The 10306-nt window shown below is 42.1% G+C and overlaps 1 protein-coding gene across 2 annotated transcripts; it reads right to left on the reverse strand.

The window, feature by feature from the left end:
• Nucleotides 1–611: 611 nt before the first annotated feature.
• Nucleotides 612–2806, reverse strand: LOC129501552 (regenerating islet-derived protein 3-gamma-like). Of its 2 annotated transcripts, XM_055312741.1 has the most exons (5): nucleotides 2728–2806; nucleotides 2047–2165; nucleotides 1695–1832; nucleotides 934–1060; nucleotides 612–679 (listed from the first exon to the last, which is right to left on the reverse strand). In XM_055312741.1, the coding sequence occupies exons 1-5, from the start codon at nucleotides 2804–2806 to the stop codon at nucleotides 612–614; spliced, it is 531 nt and encodes a 176-aa protein (XP_055168716.1). The 2 variants fall into 2 exon arrangements, with proteins under 2 accessions (XP_055168716.1, XP_055168718.1); XM_055312743.1 differs by lacking the exon at nucleotides 1695–1832 and having other exon boundaries at nucleotides 2728–2803.
• Between the last annotated feature and the right edge of the window lie 7500 nt (nucleotides 2807–10306).

Raw genomic sequence — 10306 nt, forward strand, 5'->3', positions numbered from 1 at the left:
CCCAGGTAATTCACTTTCTACCATATATTATAAAAGTCACAGTCCATGTAAGATTATAAGTTAAGGAAAAAAATTGATAATTCATAGCAAATGATTCAGAAATGCTGTTCAAAAAACAGCAGGCACCAAGGCTGTTTCCTCCACAAACAGGAGGAATGTGCAAAAAAGAGTGTGTGGAAGAGCAATCAATGTCTTTTTCTGTATACAGCACAAATGTAAATGAACAGGGACTACATACTGATCACAGACACACTAGTAGGGATATACATTTAAGCAATTTGCTGGCGGAATGGATAACATAGGACAGCGGCAAGACTCAGAATTCCTCCCACACCTGGTTCTTCTTCAGAGTCTTGTGATGAGACAGAGGACAAAAGCATACCAAATGGAGTAAAGCATTTATTTTATTTATTGTTACACGCTAAGATCTAAGGCCATTTAATACACACACACAAAAAAAAATCGAGAAGTGAAATGAGCAGGGAGGAAGAAAGGTCATAATGAAGTGGTCAGGTGTGAGATTATTCCCTTTCCAAGCTGGGTCTTCGTGCTTGGTCCCATGTCCATGATGAGCTGCATGTAAGACTCAGGTTCCTGAGGTCTCCCCAGCCCTAGTCCTTGAACTTGCAGATATAGGGTAGCTTCGTAGCACAGTTATAATCTTTCCATTTCAGATATCCTAGAGAGACAGAGGAGCTCAGGTAAATGTGGCTGGTAGAGCTCATGAACCCAAGAGAGAGGCAGTGTCTGACCCTCACCAGTGTCCTACTCCAGAGAAATGAGACTCAAAAAAAGGAGAGATGAGAGGGGATGGGGGGAGACAAATCAACACTACATTTTCTAGCTCAGGGGGATTCTCTGAGGGTCATGCTGAGAAATGGGGAAATAGAGGATGAAAAAGCCTGGGCAGAAAGTAACTTCTCTGTTACTTACCCGTGCTTCTTGACAGGCTCCCACAGTAGCCAGGGTTTGCGATGGTGGAGGGGTCTCTCTCCCAGGCAAAGTAATTCAGAATATCAGCACTACTCCACTCCCAACCATCTGCATTGGGCTCATAGCCCTGTAGAGGATGGAGGGTGGTGAGGTTGAACCACCCGCCATCATTAGAATCTCATGAGTTCTCCTTGCATGAACCCCTCCCTAACATCACCAAATTTTCTCTGCTCATCCAGATGCTGTCCTGGAGCCAGAGCTCTCCTCTGGAAAGGAAACTCTTCCTAATTCCTTGCTTTGATTGGCAGATTCCAAAACCAGTAATCACAAAGACCAACAGAACCATTCAGAGTAACACGTTACCGACTGAACAGCAATCAGTGGTACATTTGTGATTACCCTCTGAACCTCAAAGACAATGTCTGATCTACAGAGCAAAAATGGATCCTATGTTCATTTAGGATTCCCTCAGCACAGTAAGTGCTGACTCTGTGAAGCTCAGAGAACTGAATTACAAGGCCTCACGGGGAAATTGTGCAAAAGCATGACAGGAGGCAGATTCACTTCAGCTGGAGACAAGCGACTTCCACAGAACTCAGCTGTTCAGCTGGCTGCAAGACCTTTCCCTTCTCCCTAATGTCCTCCTAGATCTCTGAGCTCCAGGGCTCTCTAGGGCATTTGCTGGGCAGGCCCTGGGGACAGGGAGTGGGGCTGGGTGGCAACAGCAGCTTGAGAGGTTATGAAGAGAAATGAGTGCATACCTCTGTGGGGTCATGGAGCCCCATCCAGACATATGAGTAGGTGTTCACACTGTTCTTGACCAGGGAGGCCACAAAGGATGCCTCACTCCTACTGAGCACAGACACAAGGTGTCCCGAGGGCCTCTTCTGGCAGGCCATCTGGGTGGGGAAAGGAGAGAGGAGACTCAGGGCGAGCCTGAGACATAACTCGGGGGAGGGCAGGGCAGAGGTAGGAGAGAAGGGGTATATATGCAAGAGATGAGGGTGCTCAATCTCGCCCCTTCTGGAGAAACTCTGGAGAATGGAACCCACCCCCTCAGGTCTCTAATGTGCTTTCCCCTTAAAACCCCTAACTGAAAATCCAAGTACTCACATCAGCATCCATCCAGGATTTGGGGGTCATAAACAAGGCATAGCAGTGGGAGGCATAGGCCTTGGAGCCTCTGGGACACGTGATCCGTGGGGCAGGCACATCCTTCTGGGAGTCTTCACCTATGGTGGAAGGGAGTCAAAGAGAAGGAAGAAGTGAAGAGGAGAGTGGGCATCAGGGTAGGGAGGTGATCTAGGGGAATATCTATGAGACTGGTGCTCAGGGAAGTGATGTCAAAGCCCTGACTGTCTCTCACCATTGCTTACCTACACTGTCAGGATTCCTGGGTCTTGAACCAACTGTACTAAGTGAGGAAACTTCTCTCCTCTTTTCCTCCTTCACCTTCAAAGCCCAACCCTTCCACACACTAGGCTGACCATTCTTGCACTGGATCCTCATTTTCCTTCCCTATATCTCATTATTGACCCTTCATGCTTTTCCTCTTTCATCTTCCAACATAAATCAGACTGCAGTGACAAAATGTAAATGACCTCCTTGTGGTGCTAGTGGACCCCTGTGACGCCTATCACCCCTGGTTACTCTGAAGGAAGGAGTGACGATGGGCAAGTTATAGGCAGTTTCATTGTGTGGGGAGATATGTCACCATTACCACAGGAGCCTTTTCCCTTCCTCTTGGCCCTGAGCATTCACAAGGACCCAGTGCTAGAGACAGGGCAAGCTCACCTCGGACCTGAGACAGGACCATCAGGCAGGAGAGCAGCATCCAGGACATGCTGGGGAGGGCCATGGAAGGCAGCATCATGTCTGTGATCCTAGGAAGCAATCAGAGATCACTAAGGAAAGAGTAATTAGAGAGAGGGCAATTAGGGAGGGCAACTCCTCTTCCTTGTCTTTGTTTAGTCCCCTAGGAACAATTTGATCTCAGTGACATCTATCCCCTTGTATAGTTCTGGAAAGAATCAGATCAGTACACCCTCCTACCCCATGAGACCTGCCAAGCCAGCCTGTGCTGTGTCTCTGTCTCTGGCAGGGATCCTTGTACCTTCCCCCAAATATGTACAGTATAACTCCTGCCATGGGTCTCATCTTCTCTCAGCTTCCACTCACCTGTCTTGCAGAGATCTGCAATGGTCTGTCAGTCAGGCTGGGCTTTTATAAGAAAAATTGAAGGGCAGGCACTAAAATCAATAACAGGAATGTGGAGGGGCCAGGGGTCATGGGAAGGGCTTGGCATTGGTTCAAGGAGATTGCTACCGTTAGGAGGAGTCTCTTCCCAGCAAAGGCTGGGAATTGCCACAGATTTTGCCTCTTTCCTGTTAGCAGGTCAGCCCTTTTCCCAGGAACAGATGAAATATGTTCTTTCCCCACCTTTTGCTAGATATTGTATTCTTAAAAACTTAAGGCAAAGAAAGCAGGTCTAAGCCAGAAATCCATGTACATAATCAAAAAAAATATATATAGTGGCATTGGATAGGTAAGGAAAATATCAAAAGTGTATTTTTAAAGAGATTTTATTTATTTATTCATGAGAGAGGCAGAGAGAGAGAAGCAGGCTCCATGCAGGGAACCTGACATGGGACTCGATCCCGGGCCTCCAGGATCACACCGTGGGCCGAAGGCCAGCGCCAAACCCCTGAGCCACCCAGCTGTCCCCAAAAGTGCATTTTTGAACCATCTCTTAAGAACTCATCCCTGTAACCACATATATGAATTTCTTTAAACTCTGTTTTGTATGAGTAGATTAAAAAAGATAATAAGTAAAAATCGGTGGGCACAGAAATTTAAAGTACTGGTGAATGCAAAGTATTATTTGAAGAAAAATAATTAAAATGAATAGCAGGAACAATGATTCAGAATTGCTGCTGAATACTGTGGCAAAGTGTGAAGGAGGCATGTAGTGAGAGTGTAAGTCCAAAGGCAAGCCAGAGGAACAGGGTTAAGATGGTGGAGTAGTAGGGGACCCTATGTTGCCTTGTTCCTGGAATACAGCTAGATAAATATGAAATCATTCTGAACACCCAGGAAATCAATCTGTCGACTGACAGAACACACTGTACAACTAGAGGGAGAAAGGAGGCCACATTATGGAAGGTAGGAGGTTTGGAGCCAGGTTTCTGGGGAGAAAAGAGTCACTGGTGTTGTAGAGGTGAGGGAGCCCTGAGCAGGGAGAGAGGAGAGAAAGAGAGCAGGGTGCAAGGCATTGCACAAGAAAAACACTTCTCCAAAAATACTGACAGGGAAAATGAGAGCAGCTGATAATTGCAAGTTTTTATAAGCAAAGTCTGAAGTTTTAGAAGTCTGCACCATTGCTGAGTGAGCCTGCTGGGTGTAGAGAAGGAGGGCAAAGGCCTAGGAGTGGACAGCATAGTCTGAGGATCCCCTGGGTTGCATTGGAAGAGACCATTCCCCTTCATGGAGTGCATTTTGAGAGATGGCATCACCTATCCAGGGACAAGAGAGTTGCTGGGCATCACTAAGCTGCCCATTCATTAGCATATGAGCAGAGACATCCAAGCCCCTGTGTGTTTGTCCAGCTGCTCCCTCCTTGGACAATCTGGCCCCAGACACAGAGTGTGGAGACTCTCCTCCAGAGGACCAGTGAGGGCCATGCCCTGCCAGATTCCTAAAATTTGAAGTTTTGAAACCCAGCCAGTGTGCTACTGGGTGGGCAGATGGCTCAGCCACAGACAGAGTGAAGGCAGGGATCAGAAGGAAGCCTGGAAAAAATAAGGGGAGATTATTCTCTCTTCTGTGAGGGCTTCCTTAACAGCAGTGGGTGTGAACTCCCCTCTCTATCGGGAGGAGAGAGCTGGCTAACACCGTTTTTACCTGACCTGTCAGTACTGACAGACTTCAGTGAGCAGCACAAGACCCATGGTAGAGATTTGAGTCACTTACAACAAGCTCCACTCCCCTGCATTCTGCAGGTGCTTCTGAGTTAGAGCAAGTGTGCCTGAGAGAGCAGCAGCAGGCCTCTCCCCCAGAAGACCAGCACAAATCCCTTCCATGCACCAAGTCTACTGACCATAGAGTGCTGCAAAGCTTCAGCTCTATGGGAAATAGAATCTAGCCTCTTCTAACAAGCTGACAAAAACACACACCAAAACCGCATAATTAAAATTTGCCACACAGTGGACAAGATCCAAACACTGCAGCAAGGAGAAACTCGGCAGAGTACTGACCTGAGGGAAAGAGCAACCAAACACAACGCAGAATGCACAACACATATCAGAAACATTTCCTGAAGCGTCAGGCCCTGGACAGTTAATATAGCCGTTACTCTCAGAAGAAGGAAACACAACAGGCTTTCTAACACAGAGAAGACAAAACCTAGACAAAATGCCAAGACAGAGGAACTCACTCCCTAGAAAAAGAACTAGAGGAGATAATGGCCAGGGATCTAATCAAGGCAGACATAAGTGATATGCATGAACCAGAATTTAAACAATAATCATAAGGATATTAGTTGGACTCGGAAAAAAGCATAGAAGACACCAGGGAGTCCCTTACCACAAAGATAAAAGACCCAAAAACTAGTAAGGCTGAAACAAAAAATACTAACTAAGATGTGAAACTGACTGAATGCAGTGACAATCAGGAGAGACAAATCAGAGAAATTAATGAGTGATACAGAAGATAAAATTATGGAAAACATTGAAGCCACAAAGAGGGCAAGAAAAATATTTGATCACAAAAGTAGACTTAGAGAAATAAATGACTCTGTAAAACACAGTAACATTCATCATAGAAATATAATAACATTTGTATCATCCCAGAAAGCATAATACCATTCCTATTGTCCCAGAAGAGAAGGAAAAGGGAGCAAGGCTTTTTTGAGCAAATTATAGCTGAAAACTTCCTTAATCTGGGGAAAGAAACAGACATTGAAATCCAAAAGACACATAGAACTTGCATCAATTTAAAAAACTGGCCATTGCCAAGGCATTAAGGTCAAATTCACAAAATACACAGACAAGGAAAGAATCCTGAAAGCAGCAAGGGAAAAAAAGTCCTTTACCTAAAAGGGAAGGCAAATCCGGTTTGCAACAGATCTGTTCACAGACTTGCAGGCAAGAGGAGAGGGTTGAATATATTCAACACGTAGAATGGCCAAAATATGCAGCCAAGAATACTCTATCCAGTAAGGCTATAATTCAGCACAGAAGGAGAGATAAAGAGTATCCCAAACAAACAAAAACTAAAGGAGTTCCTGGCTACTAAGCCAGCCATGCAAGAACTCTTTGAGTGAGAAAGAAAGAAGAAAAGCAACAAAAACTAGAACAGAACAGAGAACATGTCCAGAAACCCAAAATTTACAGGTAACACAATAATGCTAAATCTATTAATAATAACTCTGAATGTAAATGGACTAAATGGTCTCTAATCAAAACAAAGGATAGCAGAATGGATAAAAAAAACCCACCTATTTATATACCTATTTATATTCTGCCTACAGGAGACTGATTTTAGATCAAAAGATACCTGCAGATTGAAAGTGAGGGGTTGGAGAATCATCCAACATGCTATTGGATGTCAAAAGGAAGCTGGAGTAAACCAAAAACTATATAAGAGATGAAGAAGGATACTATATCATAATAAAGGGGTCTATCCAACAAGAAGATCAAACAATTGCAAATATTTATGCCTCCAACTTGGGCACCCAAATCTATTAATCAATTAATAACATAAGTATCCAAAAGGTAGAAAAATAGTAATTTGAAGGGGCATGTGCATTCCAATTCTTTTCTTAAGATTTTATTTATTCATTCATGAGAGACACACAGAGACATAGGCACACAAGGAGCCCGATGCGAGATTGATCCCGAATCCTGGCATCAGGACCTGAGCTGAAGGCAGACACTCAACTGCTGAGCCATCTAGGCGTCCCTCTTTTTTTTTTTTTTTTTAAAGATTTTACTTATTTATTTGATTTACTATACACAGAGAGAGAATACAAGCAAGGGGAACAGTAAGCAGAGAGAGAGGGAGAAGCAGGCTCCCTTTAGAGCAGGAAGTCTGATGCAGGGTTCAATCCCAGGACCCTGGGATCATGACCTGAGCCAAAGGCAGATGCTTAACGGACTGAGCCACCCAAATGCCCTGACCCAATGTTTATAGCAGCCTTATCAACAGTAACCAAAATATGGAAAGAGCCCAGATGTCCATGTCCATCAACAGATGAGTGGATAAAGATGATGTGGTATGTGTATATATGCACACACACACACACACACACACACACACACACAAACACCCATGGAATATTACTCAGCCATCAAAAAAGAATGAAATCTTGCCATTTGCTCTGATGTAGATGAAACTAGAGGGTATTATGCTAAGCAAAATAAACCAGTCAGAGAAAGACAAACATCATGTGATTTCACTTATGTGTGGAATTTAAGGAAAAAAAAAACAGATGAACATAGGGGAAGGAAGGGAAATAAATTAGATAAAAAATGGGGAGGGAAGCAAGCCATAAGAGACTCTTAACTATAGGGAACAAACTGGGGGTTGCTTGAGGGGAGATGGTGTAATTGTGTGATGAGCATTAAGGAGGGCACCTGATGTAAGAGTACAGAATATTATATGCAACTGATGAATCATTAATTTTTTTCCTTGGAGTTAATAATACCCTATAAGTGAAATTTGAATTTGAATAAAAATTAAAGTGGAGAAAATATATATAATCACCTTCCAAATTGATGAAAAAGAAAGTTTGATTTCCCCAAATTCTGGTGAGAATTTGAAGCAATGAGTTCTCTGTATTTTTGCTGGTATTAGTGTAAATTGATACAATCTCTTGGAAAAACTGTCATTATCTTATTCTCAGTTATCCCACTCCTAGGAATATACAGCTTGCATATGTATGCAAAGTGGCATATACAGGAATGTTCATAGCATCCTTATTTAAAATGGCAAAGAACTAAAAACAAGTCAAATGTCCATTAACAGAGAAGTGGATAAATATTTTGTAGTTTGAATAAGGATAATAATACCTTACAGCAGTGGAAATGAAGGGATCACAGTTAAAAGCATCAGTATGGTTAATCTCAAAGATATAATGTTTAGAGAAAAGATAAAAATAAAGAAGATTATATAATGTGCAATTTCATTGTTTAAAAGATCAAAAACAAAATAAGTGAACAATATATCATTTAGATATATGTATATATGTATAATAAAAATATCTTAAAGGAGAGGAATGATAAGTTTCGGAATTCCAAATTGTTCCATCTGAATGAAGGGAGAAGAAAATTATTGGAATATGGACAAAGGATGATTCAAATATATTAGTAGTTGTATATTTTTAAATTAGTAGTTATACATATGTGTATGCATTCTAAATGTACTTGAGCTTTTAAAATATTCTTTTAATCACATAAGTGTTATACACATTGTCTTCTGTCTATAAAAATTTCTTCTATATACCATTTCTATAGGATACAAGAAATTGAAGAAAAATTAATTTCCATTGAATTATGTAATGTAGGAAGAATAGAAATAATTCCAAATGATCTTTTTTTTTTTTCCAAATGGTCTTTAAATTATTGGAGTTAGGGATGCCTGAGTGGCTCAGCAGTTGAGCATCTGCCTTTGGCTGAGGGCATAATCCTGGATTCCCGGGATCGAGTCCCACATCAGGCTCCTTGCATGGAGCCTGCTTATCCCTCTGCCTATGTTTCTGCCTCTCTCTGTGTGTCTCTCATAAATAAATAAATAAAATCTTATAAAAAATAAATTATTGGAGTTAGCTCACAGAAATGAACCTAAAACAACTGCTGAACTTCAAATAAATGTTCATTAAGATATTGGCCAGGCTACCTTCATCTGAAGGCTTCACCAAGGTTGAAATATCCAATTCCAATATGGCTCACTATCATGCTACATTTGTGTTGGCCACTGGCAGGAGGGTTCAGTTCCTCACCACATGGGTCTTTCCATAGGGCTTTTAGAGTATCCTTACAACATGGTAATTGGCTTCCTCCAGCATTAAGTGACCCAAGGAAGAGCAAACCAAAAGCTTCAATTTCATTAAAACAGCTTCAGACACTGCACATGGTCATTTATGCAATATTATATTGGATCTAAGGGTCACCTCTTTCTAAAAAGGTATGGAATTACACAAGACTGTGAATGCTTGGAAGCAGGGATCAGCAGTGCTACCTTAATAGCCTATTACCAGAATTGAAATCTGATACTTTATCAATCATAGGCTGAAAGTCATGTGTAAGGGGACTTTTTTCCCCTAGGAGAATCTTCTGAACCTGTGTAACACCTGCAATTTGTGCATGAAAAGGAGAAATTTCACTCAATTCCATCCAGCAGCCCTCAAACTCCAACTAAACTTGGATGTGTGATGAGACCAGGTGATAGAGTGTTTTGTCTCCTATTGTCAAAAGATTCTGATCCCTAGGGCCCTACCTAGTCAACATGTTCAGCTATAAACTGAATTTATCATCATTTTCTTGTTTAAAATATTTACGTTATTTCTTCTTCATCTGCTCTGGTGATTATCTCCTGCTTCATATCACCATCCCAAAGTTAGTGGCTTAAAGTACAGCTTCTTTTTTCCTATGATTCTGTGACTGGATTTACTCATGCAGCTCTCCCTTGGACTTTCACATGTACATAATGACTGGAGCTGAAGTCATATGAAGGATCATATGGACTGGATTTCAAATGTGATCACACACATGGGTGTAGTCAGATGTTGACAGCTGAGATCTGAGTTGGGGCTATTAACTAGAGTGTCAACACGAGATCTTTCTATGTGGCTTGGACTTCTTACAGCATGGAGGTGTCAAGATAGTAGGACTTCTTCTGTTGTTGGTTATCACGCCCAGAGGGCAAAGCAGAAGCTGCTAAGCCTCTTAGACTAGGTTGAGCAATGGCATTATGCTATTTCTACCATAATCAATTGGTCAAGGATGAATTTGTATTCCCCAGAACCTAGAACGTCAAACACTCAGTAATGTTTAGTGAATAAGTCAATATATTAATTCATAATGATTGTGATACTTATAAGAACTGCATTTAATTTCATAATGCCTTACAGGTTTAGAAGACTCTATTTTATTTCTTCCATTCACATATTTTGAGGGATGCCTGGGTGGCTCAGTGGTTGAGCGTATGCCTTCAGATTAAGGCGTGATCCCGGGGTCCTAGGATCGAGTCCTGAATTGGGTTCCCTGTGAGGATCCTGCTCCTCCCTCTGTCTTTGTCTCTGCCTCTCTTTGTGTCTCTCATGAATAAACAAATAAAATCTTTAAAAACAAAACAAGAAACCATGCTATTTTGAGTA

Source organism: Nyctereutes procyonoides, unplaced genomic scaffold (genome assembly GCF_905146905.1).
Source record: "Nyctereutes procyonoides isolate TBG_1078 unplaced genomic scaffold, NYPRO_anot_genome, whole genome shotgun sequence".
In the NCBI taxonomy this organism is placed as follows: domain Eukaryota; kingdom Metazoa; phylum Chordata; class Mammalia; order Carnivora; family Canidae; genus Nyctereutes; species Nyctereutes procyonoides.

Excerpts from the sequence above, each read along its gene's own strand:
- LOC129501552 (XM_055312741.1), bottom strand. The coding sequence starts at position 2,806 with ATGATGCTGCCTTCCATGGCCCTCCCCAGCATGTCCTGGATGCTGCTC. Across the intron at positions 1,061-1,694 it reads GGCTCCATGACCCCACAGAG|GGCTATGAGCCCAATGCAGA; the intron begins GTATGCACTCAT and ends CATCCTCTACAG. Across the intron at positions 680-933 it reads GAGCCTGTCAAGAAGCACGG|GATATCTGAAATGGAAAGAT; the intron begins GTAAGTAACAGA and ends CTGTCTCTCTAG.